This window comes from Thermobia domestica, chromosome 6 (assembly GCF_964235325.1).
Source record: "Thermobia domestica chromosome 6, izTheDome1.hap1.1, whole genome shotgun sequence".
NCBI lineage: Eukaryota > Metazoa > Arthropoda > Insecta > Zygentoma > Lepismatidae > Thermobia > Thermobia domestica.
The window spans coordinates 126,749,054-126,766,895 of NC_137459.1; the positions used below are offsets into that span (position 1 = coordinate 126,749,054).

Genomic DNA, 17,842 nt, shown 5'->3' on the forward strand with positions numbered 1-17,842 from the left:
CTGATTGAATTACTGTGTGTATTATTACGTAAAAAATGTAAATATATATTTCAGGGAAGTTTATTCATTTTGTTTCCGTTAACAAAGAAGTTATTTTGAGGGTGACGTTTGCTCGGGTCTCCAACGGGCCTGTGTGCAGTATATTATAATATTAGTTCTTCGTTGATCGTAATGACTTTTTGTAAGCGATGGGTCGTTCACTTCTATTAAAAGAAAGGGGGCTAATATACTATTGACACTTATTTATTCCTAAACTATTCGACAAAAAAGTACATTTTCTACATTAGGACGTTGTCCCTCGAAGAAAATGAAGTTAATTTTATAGAAGACAGAGAGAGAGGAGGGTGCAAATTACTGTCCGCTGTAAGACGCAAGAGAACTTGATACTTTGATAAATTAAGATATTTATACGAAGCAACTATGGACAAATATACAGTAAATGTGCCTTTTATAAATGGTACCGTCAACGTTTCGCTAAAATCAAAAGCAATAACATTTCTGTCCGTAAAAGTTCAAATGCATATTTATAAATATCAAAATTAAATCTATACAATTGTATATGTTACGTCTCTTTGAATGTAATACCACTAAACGTAATATTCAATACAATATTGCATATTAAATGAGTTTTGAAATAGTTATATAAGCGCAAATTGAAGCTGTCCAGACGGAAAAGGTTGTTAGACTCGTATGATTCAATTCCCTGAAAATAAGAATCCTTTAAACATCGATAAACTATAATAGTGAGATATTAAACGTATAACACCAAACATACGAAAATTAAATTATGCTAATACTTCGCAAATTTTGTGCTCGTCAGAATTAAAACTTATCTAAAACAGATATGATCTTACAAAATTTGTTGCGCCATAGTTGTGAGATGGAACCAACATCTTCTTGTCATCATCAGATTCATGATTTCTATCGGAATTATATTGATTATTCTCCTTGTCACTAAAAGAAATAAAGAGAGAAAAAAGTTAGTTTCTAACGTGCAAAAGATATAAAAGGTTAACAATAATTTCAGCATTACAAGTACTTATTGAAATATTCAGTCTTATGATTCAAACTCTTTAAGCAGAAACACCCTAAGTATTAGACAGATTGAGTTTAAATGGTAAATGACCGAATAAGAAGTAATTTGATTTTGTAACGTTACTTTGGTTGGTTGGAGCTTACCGTTTCTTTGAAGCACCGAGGCTATGCGAGACATGCCCCTACAGTTTAAAGTGGGATCCAAACCAACGTAATGCTTTCAAATTTCATGGCTCTGCCACCGAGAATCAAAATTCGAGACCCTCTCCACCAAAGGAGCGATAATTATCACTTTTTATTCAGATGTTTTTTTTTTTTTTTTTTGAAAACTGTTCATTCTAGCTTTGAGACTGCTTATATCTCAAAGTCTGACAAAAGCATACAGTTATTAGTACTAATTTGCTTCATAGTTTTGATAATATATCATTGTCTTCATGAGACATATTAAGAAAGTATATTCTAAGGCTACAGCTTACACATATTTTAGAAAATGAGAAAAGGATACTTTTAACAACCACCGTTCATTGTACATATTAAAAAATCTTCCCAAGGTTAAGAAAATATTATAATTTACTTTGAAGGTAGTGAAAAAAGAAATGAAGGAAAAATCAGTAAGGAATAAGAAGAAAAAGTTATAAAAGTCTCAAAACTGATATGGGAGAACTGTATGTATACTAGAAGGGAGAAGTTGGTTAGGACAAAAGTAGGACTGACTAAAAGATCAAGATTAAGCCCGGTACTGACATAAATTGTAATAAAAAGAAAATGTGAGCAGAAAGTGAGAAAGTGAACATTGATGAAGGGGACAGGTTAACTGTTTTCAAGATAAGTGAAAGAATGTTTAGGAATATGTAAAGGAACTCAGAGGCAGTTTGAGTAGTTTGTGGTAAGAATTGAGGATGACAAAAAAGAAATAAGATTGGAAGAGGAAGTGGAACAAAAGAGTACAACCAACAATTTTGGATATGGCGATAAAGAAGGAACAAGGGAGCTTCAAAATATAGTGGTACAGGAAAGAATGGCTCGCAGATAAGTATTTCCACAAGAAGGAGTGACGTAGTTAAAGGAACCAGAATGCATTTCATTAGAAACATGAAGTGCGGTGTAGAACTGATCGATAGCTAAAATGAGAGGAGCAAGAAAAATACAGACAAGTTCCATAGTTTAGTAGTTGCGAATGGATACAGTAAAGAAAAACTGAAAAGATCAAAAATAAAGGAAAAGGAAAAAGGAAGTGTAAGAAGGAGACAAAAGATGAGATAGAACTCATGGGAGAGGAAACAGAAGTCCTTAAAAATCTGTTGAAAATAAGGAGTAAGAATGTACAGAAAAGGAAGTAGAAGAATATTACACTTACAAGTAACACTTCCCAAGTGTAATACTCCAATTTTGATAAAATTAAGCAGGTAGATATACACATGAAACAAACGAATACGTTTTTTTTATTTTCTGCGGAAAACCAGTTTTAGAGGGCAAATGTCCCATCCAAAATTTTGAAAGCTGACGCCCGAAAGGCGAGAAAAAGTGGACCAAAGTGAATGAAATTGTGCACAGAAATTGTAGACGTAAAATGAGGGAATATGTGTTCCGTATTTTTCTGAAAAAAAAAATACGGTTCGGTGGGGCACGGACCTCTCCGAACTATTGATCATGAAATATCAAAAGTGCAAATAGGTATACGTCAGAAGTTCCTAAAAGATATGGAAATTGCAACGAAACTTTGTGTAGTAACAATTCGCAAAAATAATAATAATAATAATAATAATAATAATAATAATAAAATAAATAAATAAATAAAAATAAAATAAACGAACGCATGTTTTAATTTGTGTCGAAAAACAGTGTTGGGGCCAAGGCCCCCCTGAAAGAAAGTAAATATTACCGTAGTAGCGCAGGAAGGAGTGGACTGAAGCAAATGAAATTATGTGTAGATATTGTATATGTAAAATAAGGCCTTTCGTGTTTCCCAAGTGTCTCCATCCGATTTGCTTAAAATTTGGCACGTCAACAATAAACAGAAAATAAATGGACACGTGTATTTGTTTACGCGAAAGAAATACATTGTAAGGGTTAAAGGCGCCTCCCGAAATACTAGAAAATACGCTATACTGTTTGTGCTTACTGTTGATGTGCCAATTTTGAAGAAATGGGATGGGGACACTTTTGAAGCACGAAAGGCCTTAGTTTACATATCCAATATCTACACCAAATTTCATTCGCTTCAATCCACTCATTCCGCCACCCAATGCTTCGGTCCACCCAACCGTTTCCTTTTTTCTTTCTTTCTTTCGTTTTTGGAGGAAAATACGAAACACGTATTTCCTCATGTTACGTCTACAACATCTGTGCACAATTTTATTCACTTCGGTCCACTTCTTCTTGCCCTTCGGGCATCAACTTTCAAAACTTTAGGTGGGGTTTTTGCCCTCAAACTGTTTTTCCGCAGAAAATAATTAAAAAAACACGTATTCGTCTATTTCATATGTAGTATCTCCCTGCCAAATTTTATCAAATTGGAGTGTTACACTTGGGAAGTGTTACGTGTTAGTGGAAAGAAAAAAATGAAATGAAATTTTTGATTTTTACGTCCCACGGTTATGCCGGCTAGGCTAAAGGAGACGGTGATGATGAGCAATGAATGAAATGGTGGAATGAAGAAAGTAGGAAGAAACGGGAGAACCCCGAGGAAACCCACGCACACGGTGTTTGTCTACTACAAAGTAGTGGAAAGAAGAGAAGAGAAACTGAGATACATGAAAAATTCCAGTTTAACATCCAACAATTATGCTCATTAGGCTAAGGGAAACGGGTGGGTAAGGTAAGTGAATGATAATGGAAGAAAGGATAGAATGAGAATGTAGAAGGGAACGACAGCACCCCCGAAAATATACTTGGACACGATGTTGTCCACCACAAACTTACTTGGCGGGGGTTCGAACAGAGACGCACCATAGGTAAGCTCTCTACAACTGAGCCACCGCGCTCCCCAAAGTGAGATACAAGATGAGGAAGGAGTACTGTATAGAATCAAGGGTAAATAATGTGATATTAATTATATAGGAAAGGCAGGTAAGAAGTTAAAAGAAATGATTAAACAACGTAAATACGACGTTAGAATAAATAAAGAAAACAAGGAAAAAATAAACAAAATAGTTTATGAACAATTGAGAGAAACAGGGCAGGAAATAGGCTAAGAAGGTGTAGAAAGACTACAAAGGAAAATTAAAGAAATATTATAAGAAAGTGGTAAGAAACAAAGGGTATATTATAGAAGAGGGGGAAAATAAATGAATTGGACTAGTGGACTGACATGTGAGTATTCATGATTTGTGGAGCAAGCCAATAGATAAAACTTTTTTAAAAAATGGACAAACAAAAATACACAACATGCAGTATAGTGTGGGATGGTAGGACAAGAAGATAACGCAAGTGTGTGGGTAATTACAAGTTTAAGTTTGTACCTTATTGAAGTTTATATGTAGTTGGGAATGGGAGAACAAGACAACGCAAGTGTGTTCCTAATTAAAAGTTATGATTTTAGAAAGTAAAAGTTTGAACATAATTAAAGTTGAGGCCCTGTACATAGTTTAAAATGAAAGGAAGAATCGTATCGGTTGTTAGAAATGACGACCTCTCAATTTCTAAAATGTATAAGCTGTAGCCTTATACTTTCATAATGTGTCTGCTGAAGGCAATAATATATTGCCAAAAGTGATTATTATTATTATTATTTATTATTTTTATTTTTAAAAAAGAACTTACGGAGAAGACATTATATATGTACGAAATTACATACATGTTGCTTGCAACTTGCAATTGAATTACTTATTTGTGTGTGAACATGTGAGATTAAAAAACTATCTGTTATAACCAGGGCCGGATTTAGGGGGAAGGGGTGCAAAGGTGCACGTGCAACCCGCTTCGTTGTAAATATACACTACCTAAAGTGAGAAGCTAGCGGTGAGTTTTGCAAAATCAATAGTTTCAGTCAATTTTCTGAGTCTTGAACGAAAAGGATTCATCGAGAACAGACATTTAGCACTTCCAGGGAAATTCTTCATTTCACACCACAGATACCTAAAGTCATTTATAAACCTCAAATTTAATTCATATGTACTGGCAGTTATTTGGTGCACCCCCTCAGAAAATCCTGGATCCGGCCCTGGTTATAACAATTAATTAATTTGCAAAATATTTTCTTTCTACTATAGGAATGATATGACTAACGTGATGTGTTGCTTGAATGATATCAGATATTCAGATATTAAAGCTTTTTTGTATTTAAGATGAACATCATTATTATTATTTATTAATTATTTATTTATTATTACCTATAACAGGGGTTTCCCCCAATTACAATAGGTGTACAAGCATATGTTTCAAAATATTATTACAAGAAAAAAAAACAGAAGAGAAAAAGAAGACGTCATATATAAGTACCTGTTACCGTATTAACTACAATAATCAAAAAGAATATTGCAAGATGCACAACTATACAAACATTTTTTCTACAATAAATAATGCTTTTACAATTTATAATTACAAATAAGTTACTATCAATTTCATTTCCACATTACTTCTATAACTGAAACTTCTTACTTGCACTCCAGCAAATTTTAAATATATTTACCTAGATATGTATCAAAAATAAAAAGAAAATTTTTATCCAATATTAACAGCAAGTAAAATCTAAACTACTTCTTTAATTTTTGACACATATACTTTAAATGGTAAAGAAAAATCAATATTTGAGTTACATTGTACGAGTTCATTATGTTTTTTACTAAGCCTTATGACAGGTGAAAATTGGTGAAAATTAGAGCGTGAAATACCATAATAAAAGAGTAACCTAAAACGCAATACATTTTTCTTCACATTAAAACAAAGTAAACCCAGAAAGTCGGGATTATTAATAACACCATTAACAATTTTATACAAAAAGATATGTTGACTTATTTCTCTTCTGGTATATAGCGAAGTTGCAGCAAATTCTTCGAGTAAAGATTTATAAGAAATCCTTTCAAAATACGAGGATTTATTGTATTTTTTATAATAAAGAAATCGTAGAAACTTATTTTGTACACGTTCAATTTTCTCTATATTCTTTCTAGTGTAAGGAAACCATATCAGGCTAGCATATTCTAACTTACTTCTTATAAGACTATTAAATAAATTAGTCAAAGCAAATGCATTTTTCATCACCTGAGTATTTCCTAAACATAAATCCAAGTAATTTGAAAGCCTCATCACACATTTTGTTAATATGAAATTCAAAGTTTAATTTATCATCCAATGTGACCCCAAGATCTTTTACAACATTACATCTTTTTAAACTTTTTCCAGACAATTGATAATCGTAACATAATTATTTTCTCTTTCTAGAAAAAGATGTGACACAGCATTTATTTGAGTTAAAATATAACTTATTGTCTAAATTCCATTTATATGCCCTTGATAAATCAGAATTTAATTCATTGCAGTCAGTGAGTGTTTTATCCCTTTAAATAATTTGACATCATCAGCAAATAACAAACACCTGGAGTATATGAAGATATCTGGTAAGTCATTAATGAACAATAAAAAAATAAAGGTCCCAAATTGGAACCTTGTGGTACCCCAGAATTTACCTTATATATGTAAGAATTTGTATGTCTATATGTTACGAATTGTTGTCGATCACTCACATAAGAAGAAATCAGTTTTAAAAAATTGTCACAAAAACCAAATTTAGACAATTTATTTAGAAGAATATTATGATCCAGAGTATCAAAAGCTTTTGAAAAATCCAAATAAACTGTGTCAACCATGTTTCCATTATTAAAGGAATTAAATATATATTGAACAAATTTAACCAAATTTGTTACAGTAGATTTTCCTTTACAAAAACCATGTTGATTAATAGAAGTAGTAGGCCCCCGCGTATGCCCGAATGACTCATCCTCACTCTCTTTTATGACCGGGATTTTTGAACTTCGTTCCCTTTTACGGCTAAGATGAATGCTTTGGTACCTCGATTCTGATTGGCTGAGAGAGGTCACGTGACGTTAAGCCCCGCCCACGCGGGAAATTCAAATTTTCAGGTCACGTGGTATGACGTCATGAGTCACCCTGCGGGGAAATCCCTCACCAGGGATTTTTGAAATTTGTTCCCTTTTACGGGTAAGATGTGTGATTCTGATTGGTTGATAGCTGTCACGTGATTTTAGACCCTGCGATATTTGAAATTCGTTCCCTTTTACGGGTAAGATGAGTGTTTATGATTGGCTGATAGAGGTCACGTGATCTTAGGCCCAGGGATTTTTTAAAATTCGTTCCCTTTTATGGGTAAGATGAGTGGTTTGGTACCTTGAATTTGATTGGTTGATAGAGGTCACGTGATCTTAAGCCCCTGTGACTTTTGAAATTTGTTCCCTTTTTACGAGTAAGATGAGTGCTTTGGTACCTCGATTCTGATTGGTCGACAGAGGTCACATGATCTTAGACCCGCCACACGGTGAACAGAATACGTGGGAAAACCCCTCATTCATTTGTTTCCATTTTATGTGTAAGATGCGTGTTTTGGTACCGCGATGTTGATTGGTGGATAGAAATCGCATAATCTTAGCCCCACCCCCAATGCTAGACATTCAGAGTGCTATGACGACGATCCATCCTAGACCGGGATCTTAGAATTTAGTTCCCTTTTTATGGTTATGCGTAAAGTTCCCATGAAGGGTTCAACCTCCTCCTTAAATAACCCTTTTTTGGTATCATGATATTGTACTGAAGTTTACATTAAATATTATCGTTCTCTTTGGCAGATAAGATGATTCTTACCTTGATGGAGATCCTGTCCTTGAATTAGTTGCCTATGTCTCTGGAAGTAACAATGGTGAAAGAGAGGTGTCGCTTGTAGATTTCTTATAACACATTGTTGTGAGTTTAAGCGATTTTTTAAACGCTCAGTAAGCGCTTCATTAATGGAAACAGTGTTGCCAGATTTTTTTTTACCGAAACTGCTCCGATTCTTTTCGAAACGGTTCCGCAGAGTACAAGAAATTTTAAACTAAAAAATTTTTCGAACTAAAAAAAATTGTAACTAAAAAAATTTTCAAACAAAAAATTTTCGAACTAAAAATTTTGAAACAAAAAAGTTTCAAACAAAAAATTTTCGAACCCAAAAAAAATTTCGAACTAAAAAAATTGAAACAAAATTTTGTCGAACTAAAACATTTTTTAAAACAAAAGTTTCGAACTAAAGATGTAAATCACATCTAAAAATTTTCAAATCAAACTTTTTATCGAACTAAACTTTTAAAATTTTCGAACTAGAAATTGAAACCAAGTTTTAGAAAAATCCTAAGAAATGTTTCTCCAGGAATCGAACTCAGGTCTTTCAAACCAAAGATGTGTATGCTAACCGCTTAAATGAATTCGGTTTTAATCGATCTTGGTGGGTTTCGAACCATGGTCCTTGAAAAGGATACACATATACTTTAAGAAAATAAATCTGACAGTGTAACGCTTCTCAAATCAAACTTTTTATCGAACTAAACTTTTAAAATTTTCGAACTAGAAATTTAAACCAAGTTTTAGAAAAATCCTAAGAAATGTTTCTCCAGGAATCGAACTCAGGTCTTTCAAACCAAAGATGTGTATGCTAACCGCTTAAATGAATTCGGTTTTAATCGATCTTGGTGGGTTTCGAACCATGGTCCTTGAAAAGGATACACATATACTTTAAGAAAATAAATCTGACAGTGTAACGCTTCTCAAATCAAACTTTTTATCGAACTAAACTTTTAAAATTTTCGAACTAGAAATTTAAACCAAGTTTTAGAAAAATCCTAAGAAATGTTTCTCCAGGAATCGAACTCAGGTCTTTCAAACCAAAGATGTGTATCCTAACCGCTTAGCTATGAATGAATTCGGATTTAATTATGCTTGGTGGGTTTCGAACCATGGTTCTTGAAAAGGATACACTTATACTTTAAGAAAATAAATCTGACAGTGTAACGTGGATTAAAATAAAATGCTGATAGACTTCTTTGTGTGTAGACATAGAAGTACATATGATTGAAAAAATGCAAACGTCAGCGGATCGCATTACTTTAGTTTTACTACGAACGTGTCAGCATGATTCATGGAAAAAGCAAACATTGACATTCTCGTATGGAATATGAGGAAAATGAAATGTCGTCACAGTTACGACAAGTAGTGACATGATCCTGGCAGAAGGGAATTGGCATCGAAATTGCGATACTAGATGTTGTAACTATTGAGAAACTTGAATGACGTCACGATCGATTGTTACACATCGTTTTCGTTCGTGATTCATGACAAAAAGCAGCGAGCGTTTTGATTGGTTCGTTGTGATGTCATTTTATAAATTTCCTCGTTTCTGATTGGCTGACGGTGACGTCGTTTTCACAGCGACCTAAATAAAAATCTAAATTTCATTTTTCAAATCCTACATCGCTCTCAACTATCGAGTGAAGAAGATCTCCTTTTAAAAGTGTTTTCATTTAAGCTTCATTGCACCGACTTTTTATTCATTGAATTTGAGGTAAGTTCAGTGAGATTTTATTTGTCACACAAGATTCGAAAATCATTTGTGGGCGGATCACGAATACAGTGTTTTACTTTTAGTACGAAATATTTAGACTATGAGGAATTAGTGGAATGGGAAAGTGAGAGTACGAATCAGGAACCCCCACACATTAGAAGTAAGCACGAGAAATGATATGGTTTAGCGTCCCTTCAGCGAGCACCCGTCGGGAATTGAACCATGGCCAGAAAAATGTGTGTGCTTAGTTTTGAAAAGAATGCATTACAAAATTTCAGAAACTATGCCTGAGAATAATATGGTTCGATTCCCTTTGAAAGCATTAGCGGCCCCTTCAGCTTAACGTGATATTCAAGCAATCACCTGGGATTGAACATGGGCCAGAGGTGTGTACGTCAACCATTTAGCTTAGTTTTGAAAAGAATGTATGATAACGCATGAGAATATTAAATTTCAGAAAAGGCTTGACAGCGATCCGATGTGGGAAAGCAAACCCCACCGAGGATTGAACCAGAGCCTTCCACGTTAGAAGCATGTACGCTAACCACTTAGCCACAATAATAATAAAAAAAATACGCTATACAGATTTTGTTTTGACAATTACGTATGTGTTACGTTAATGGTTGGTAAATCTCTTCAACTTGCAAACGCATCATTTAAAGGTCGTTGTGAGTGGGAAAAAATGCTTACGCGTACTTTGTCACATCTCAGTACTGTTGAAACATTCATTCATGCATTCTTTTTTTTATCACTATAGAATGGTAGGTCAGTTACATGCTACAGCAATAAAACACACATTTCAGTAACATAATTATTTAAAAAAACTTTGATTTCTAGTACATGTGCTTTCATAATGAGATTCTGAACGTCACCGCCAGGGAATCAAACTCAGGACCTTTACATGAATTGCTTAGTTAATTATTTATCATGAATGTTATGATTTCCTGGGCTAAGCAGTTAGCATACGTACCTTTGGCGTGGGAGACCAGGGTTCGATTCCCGGCGGGAGCTCATGTGGTTCGGATTCCACGTTAATCAGTAGGTCCACGTCTCATATAGCCTCGCTGCTGAAAGGGACGCTAAACTAAAAAATCAAAAAATCAACTCAAATTCACGCTGCTCAATTCCTTTTTTCCCATTACATATTTGTTTTACCGTACCTGTTTGTTGTTTTCATTTTTAATCATGGTCCAATCGGGTTTTACTGTTCGCAATGAAATCTCTCGTCATTATAGACGATTTATGTACGTTTATGTATTATGAGGTGTACGTCAGCCATTTAGCTTAGTTTTGAAAAGAATGTATGATAACGCGTGAGAATATTAAATTACAGAAAAGGCTTGACATGCCCCTGACGTGGAAAGCAAACCCACCGAGGCTTGAACCAGGGACTTCCACGTCCGAACCATGTACGCTAACCGCTTAGTCACAATAATAATAAAAAAAATACGCTATACAGATTTTGTTTCGACAATTACGTATGTGTATCGTTAATGTTTGATGAGTCTCTTCAACTTGCAAACGCATCATTTAAAGGTCGTTGTGGGTAGAAAAAATGCTTACGCGTACTTTGTCACATCTCAGTACTGTTGAAACATTCATTCATTTCATGCATTCTTTTTTTATCACTATAGAATGGTAGGTCAGTTACATGCTACAGCAATAAAATACACATTTCAGTAACATAATTATTTAAAAAAAAACTTTGATTTCTAGTACGTGTGCTTTCATAATGAGATTCTGAACGTCACCGCCAGGAATCAAACTCAGAACCTTTACATGAATTGCTTAATTAAGAATTTATCATAAACGTTATGATTTCCTGTTTATCAGATGATTAAGATTTTTCTTTCTTCTTTTCTTTTGTAGTAAATTCACGCTGCTCAATTCCTTTTTTCCCTTACACATTTATCGCAATTGTACCTGTTTGTTTGTTATCTCCTTTTATTAACATGGCCGAATCGGGTTTTACTGTGCGCAATGAAATCACTCGTCATTATAGACGATTTAACATCGAGGGCAGAATGCTCGAAGTTCAATTCAACGCACCGCCCGTAGGAACCGATATCATACAGTATGTACATAATAGTTTCCAAGCAATGCTGGACCATTTGTTAGCCAATGTCGACGATGAGGCGATGGTTGGTTTATCAGTAATATCACCACGGAATACCAATAAACCGTTTTGGGTGAGTTTTCGCCAAGCACGAAACTTGACACTGGAAACGATGTGGGCCTCATTCGAAAGAGTGTTACAAAGTAACAATGCATTTCTCCTGCACGAGCCATTCACCGTGCATTTTCATCGTGTCGATATTCCACGTGGCTATGGCGGCGGTTTGCGGCAAGGAGTACTTCAAAATGAAGAATTGTTACGTTGCAAAAAAGGGATTGTACGTGTACAAAATCAAGATTCAAGGTGCCTGGCGTACGCCCTTGTTATTGCTATTGGTCTGAAGGCATACAAGAATGTAGATGTGCAACGTTATAAGCAGTATCAACGCCAATCGAAATATGTTGTGGATCAAGAAGTCGATGCGTTATGTGCAAATGCAGGAGTGAATTTGGATCATGGTGCCAGTGTAAATGAAATTCGACAATTCCAGGCATACCTCAAAGAATATAAAATTACTGTGTATACTAGTTTCACAGGCCGTGACATCATGTACGAGGGGCCCAACGACGAAAATCGCACTCCCATAAATTTGATTTGTTTGGCTGGCCATTTTGACATCATCCAATCCTTAACTGCTTGTTTTGCAACCAAGTTCTACTGTGAAGCGTGCCATAAAAAGTATAGTAAACGCAATGAACATGTAAAAAATTGTCCTGTAACGTGCTCCAAATGTTTACAGAGACCTCTATGCGACAAGAATCAAACGCCGATATTATGCAACGACTGCAATCGTCAATTTTACGGGGAACAATGTTTTAACAATCATCGCAATATTGTATATCATCAAGGGGAACCTGTATGCAAAATGGTGAAGCAATGTACTAGATGTTACAGAGTATATTCTTTTGTACGAAGTGGACAACGACATCATGATTGTAATGAGATCTTTTGCAATGTTTGTAAGAAGATTGTTCCAGGATCCCATCAATGTTTTATGCTTCCTGATCGACAATGTTTGAAACCTGGTGTTCCTTCACTCATGCACGCAAAGAAAGCCTTGTTGATATTCTATGATATAGAATCTATGCAGGACACGAATATTGGCGATAATACGTATGTACACATTCCAAATTTATTGGTTGCACAACAAGTATGTTATGCATGTGTTGAAAACAATAATATCCAGCAGTCTTGCAGTACGTGTGGTCAGCGCCAGCATATTTTCCAAGGAGAGGATCCAGTTTATGATTTTCTTCAGTTCTTGCGGGAACGGCGTCCCAATATAAATAGGATTTTCTGTGTCGCGCACAACTCGAAGGGCTACGATGGACATTTCATCCTAAAGGCTATGGTAGAACAATGCCAATGGAGACCTGACGTCATATTAAATGGAACCAAGATACTGAGTTTAACCTTGAATAATCTGACGTTCATTGACTCGTTGAACTTCCTACCTATGGCATTAAGTAAATTGTCAAAAGCGTTCAATTTACCCGCAACCAAAGGCTACTTCCCACATTTCTTCAACACCAAGGAGAATCAATCGTATATTGGACCACTTCCAGAAACAAAGTATTATGGTGCAGATGAAATGGCCGTCGAAGACAGAAACAAGTTCATGCAGTGGTACAACGATCATCGTAATGACACGTTTGATTTTCAGAAAGAAATTCTCAAGTATTGTATTCAAGATGTCAATGTACTGCGACAAGCATGCGTTTCGTTTATGACGTCATTTGAAACAGAAACCAAAGTGAATCCCTTCTTGGAGACGATCACGATTGCCAGTGCTTCCAATTTAGTATTCCGCCGGAATTTCCTTAAACCCAACACCATAGGAATTCTACCGGCACATGGCTATCGATGGAGAAGTACCCAATCGATCGCTGCAATGCAATGGCTGGCCTACATTGAAAAAACCGAAGAAAAACAAATCTTACATGCGGCCCGACAAAAAGAAGTGTTTATTGCGGGATTCCATGTTGATGGTTACTACCAAGATCCTGAGACGTTAGAGGAGCACGTCTACGAGCATGCCGGCTGTTTTTACCACGGGTGTAAAGTATGTTTTACTACAGGCCGTAATCAGCCCATCTACAGCAATCCAGAAGACACCATGGAATTCCGTTATGAACGAACGCAACGCAAAAATGCAAGACTGCGTGAATTGGGGTACATTGTACATGAAATGTGGGAGTGCGAATTTAATCAGTTCTTAAAACAAAATCCTGCAATGGCGACGTATCTGAAGAATCACCCGTACATGAACCGCAGACCATTAAATCCAAGAGATAGCTTTTTTGGAGGAAGGACCAATTGCGTGAAATTGTACCACCAAGTCGACGAAAAAGCGGGGGAAGTAATAAAATATTTCGATATTGTCTCGCTTTATCCTTATGTAAATAAGTGTGCTAAATACCCTGTAGGCCATCCACGAATTTATCTACAGGGTGATGAAAATATACCACCAATAAATAAAGTCAATGGTCTAATCAAAATGACGATATTACCAAATCGCCATCTTTATCATGGTCTCCTGCCTTACCGATGTAACAAGAAACTACTCTTTCCGCTGTGTGCTGCGTGTGCCGAAGAAATGAACCCAGACACTACAGCAACGTGTACGCACAACGATCAGGAGCGATGCCTCACTGGAACATGGGTATCATATGAAATCCAGAAAGCAGTAGAATTAGGATATCAACCAGTGGAAATTTTTGAAATTTGGGATTATGACATTGAACAATATGATCCCATCACGAAAACAGGTGGCTTGTTCACGGAATATATCAATACATTTTTAAAATCAAAAATGGAAGCGTCTGGCTGGCCCAGTTCCTGTGTGACCGAAGAAGACAAATCAAAATTCATACAAACCGTCCTGGAGCGTGAAGGTATTGCATTGGATCGGTCCAAAATTGAAAATAATCCTACACGAAGAAGTTTATCTAAGCTTTGTCTTAATGCTCTTTGGGGAAAACTTTCGCAAAGATCAAACTTTAGCCAGACCACAATTATTGATCGGCCGGAAGAATTTTATGAAAAACTCACTTCCCCCGACATTAAACTCCATCAAATTGTACCCATCAATGATACGATGTTGTATGCGTTCTGGGAGTACAATGAACATGTGCCTGTTCAAAACCGAAACACCAATGTCGTGTTAGGTGCATTTACAACATGTCAGGCACGTCTGGAATTGTACAAGTACCTGGAAATGTTGCAGGAACGTGTTTTATATTTCGACACGGATTCTGTAATATTTACGGAGAAGCCCGGGGAGCCAACCATTGAACCTTCAACGTACTTGGGATGCTTATCGGACGAGATGGAGTCTTATGGACCACGAGCATACATCAAGACATTTGTCAGTGGAGGACCAAAAAATTACAGCCTAGAAATATACAATCCGGATACCAACGTCACCAGTTACATATGCAAAATTAGAGGATTTACATTAAATTACAATGCAGGACAACAATTAAATTTCAACACGCTAAAAGAAATGATTACAAATCAATGCCGTGGACAAGTCACCATCACTATCCCCCATAAGATATGCAGGACCAAAGACCATACCATCGTCACACGCAAAGAAGAAAAAATGTACAGTATCCAGTACACAAAACGTCGATTTAAAGAAATCAATTCTTATGATACGGTTCCGTACGGGTACGTTAAAAAACAGAAGATGGAACTGGAAAAAGAAGATGAAGAAGAAAAAACTGTAAATACCCAATAAGGCCGCCATTTCTTTTTTTCCTTTTCCTTTTCTTCTTTCCCTTCCTTAACCACAAAGCAGCAACACCAAGAAGAAAATGAAGTACCCACAAGAGTTCATAAACCATCAACACAACCATCAGTGGAAGAAATGCAGTTATCTCGTATCCAAGGAGGAACCTTGACCATAAAGGAGCAACACCAAGAAAAATGCAGTACCCAGAAAAAGTTCGTAAACCACCATCAGTGGATGAAATGTACCCGAGGAGGGGGAAGATGAGCCTAAGCACATCCATCATTTACGAGTAAGTTTTATTTCTCTCTTATCAATATTGACTCATTTTTATTGTTTCAGAAAAAAGAAATTCTTAAAGTAATCCGTCGTTTCTTCTTTTTCTTTACAGGATACGGCTACAACATTCGAAGATGATGATACGTCCAATATATTCATTAAACTAGATCCTGTATTTATTATGTTAATAAACATGTATAGGAAGAGCACATACTTTTCGTTAAATACAACAAGTTGAAAAAAAATATGTTTTATTATTTCTTGAAACCCTGAACACTTGTTTTCAAATCATGGTAATCTTGAAAATTTAAGGTGGAAAATATATTCAAGATTTGGTTTACATGATTTTGTTCGAAAAATAATTAAAGAATTTTTTTTAGTGTCCAAAATTTGATTTTTAATTTAGTTCGAAAAAAATTTGGATTTGAAAATTTTCAAATGTGGTTTACATCTTTAGTACGAAACTTATTTAAAAAAAAATTGGTTCGAAATTTTTTTAAAATTTTTAGTTCGAAAAATTTTGATTTGAAAATTTAGTTCGAAAGTTTTTAGTTTAAAATATTTTTCGAAAAATTTTTAATTTTTTTTAGTTCGAATTTTTTTAGTTCGAAATTTTTTTGATTTGAAAATTTAGTTCGAAAGTTTTTAGTTTAAATTTTTTAGTTCGAATTTTTTGAAATTTTTGTTTCAAATTTTTTTGTTTGAAAATTTTTGTTTAAAATTTTTTAGTTCGAAAAATTTTTAGTTTAAAATTTCTTGCACTCTGCGGAACCGTTTCGAAAAGAATCGGAGCAGTTTAGGTTAAAAAAATCTGGCAACACTGTTTCCATTAATGAAGCGCTTACTGAGCAATAAATCGCTTAAACTCACAACAATGTGTTATAAGAAATCTACAAGCGACACCCCTCTTTCACCATTGTTACTTCCAGAGACATAGGCTACTAATTCAAGGACAGGATCTCCATCAAGGTAAAAAAAGCTGGTAATCATCTTATCTGTCAAAGAGAGAACGATAATATTTAATGTAAACTTCAGTACAATATCATACCATAAAAGGGTTATTTAAGGATGGGTTGAACCCTCCACGGGAACTTTAAGGTACCAAAAAGGATAACCATTAAAAAAATCCAGGTCGAGGGTGATCACTGTCATACCACTCTGAATGTCTAGCATTGGGGTGAGGGTAAGATTATGTGACTTCTATCCTCCAATCAAAATTGAGGTACCAAAACATTCATCTTATCCATAAAATGAAACAAATGAGTGAGGGGTTTTCCCATGTAATCTGTTCACCGTGTGATGGGTCTAAAATCATGTGACCTCTATCAACCAATCAGAATCGAGATACCAAAGTATACATCAGAAAGGACACCCTAATTTCAAAAATCCTAGGACCTAAAATCACGTGATCTCTATCATCCAATCAGAATCAAGGTACCAAAGCACTCATCTTACCCATAAAAGGAAACGAATTAGTAATGGATTTCCCCGCAAGGGTAAAACATGACGTCATACCATGTGACCTGTTCAGCGTGTAGCGGGTCTAAGATCATGTATCGTAGTACCAAAGTACTCATCAAAGAGGATACCCAAATTTCAAAACCCAGGGTCTAAGATCATGTGACCGCTATCAACCAATCAAATTCAAGGTACAGGATTCATCTTACCCGTAAAAGGGAACGAATTTCAAATATCGCAGGGTCTAAAATCACGTGACAGCTATCAACCAATCAGAAACACACATCTTACCCGTAAAAGGGAACAAATTTCAAAAACCCCTGGTGAGGGATTTCCCCGCAGGGTGACTCATGACGTCATACCACGTGACCTGAAAATTTGAATTTCCCGCGTGGGCGGGGCTTAACGTCACGTGACCTCTCTCAGCCAATCAGAATCGAGGTACCAAAGCATTCATCTTAGCCGTAAAAGGGAACGAAGTTCAAAAATCCCGGTCATAAAAGAGAGTGAGGATGAGTCATTCGGGCATACGCGGGGGCCTACTACTATAGATATATATGGTTTAACATGATTATATATTCTTCTGTATACTATATTTTCAAGTATTTTTGATGGGGCTGAAATAACCGAAATGGGTCTGTAATTTCCTATCTCTAAAGGATTACCTGATTTATGG

General features: G+C 35.5%; 2 protein-coding genes across 2 annotated transcripts in view; one reads left to right on the forward strand and one right to left on the reverse strand.

Annotated features, from left to right (window-relative positions):
* The window catches only part of LOC145688190 (transcription factor RFX4-like), a 390,217-nt gene that overhangs the window by 11,965 nt on the left and 360,410 nt on the right, over window positions 1-17,842 (reverse strand). The window contains exon 16 of the mRNA XM_081762061.1: window positions 855-954. Within this exon, the coding sequence (XP_081618187.1) occupies window positions 855-954 (100 nt within the window). The remainder of the gene's footprint in view (window positions 1-854; window positions 955-17,842) is intronic.
* On the forward strand, window positions 13,855-15,918 carry LOC145687722 (uncharacterized). The gene is made up of 2 exons (XM_081761175.1): window positions 13,855-15,721; window positions 15,821-15,918. The coding sequence occupies exon 1, from the start codon at window positions 13,885-13,887 to the stop codon at window positions 15,436-15,438; it is 1,554 nt and encodes a 517-aa protein (XP_081617301.1). The 5' UTR covers window positions 13,855-13,884; the 3' UTR covers window positions 15,439-15,721; window positions 15,821-15,918.

Bases quoted from the DNA above. Each gene is read 5' to 3' on its own strand.
- LOC145687722 (XM_081761175.1), top strand. From the start codon at position 13,885: ATGTGGGAGTGCGAATTTAATCAGTTCTTAAAACAAAATCCTGCAATG.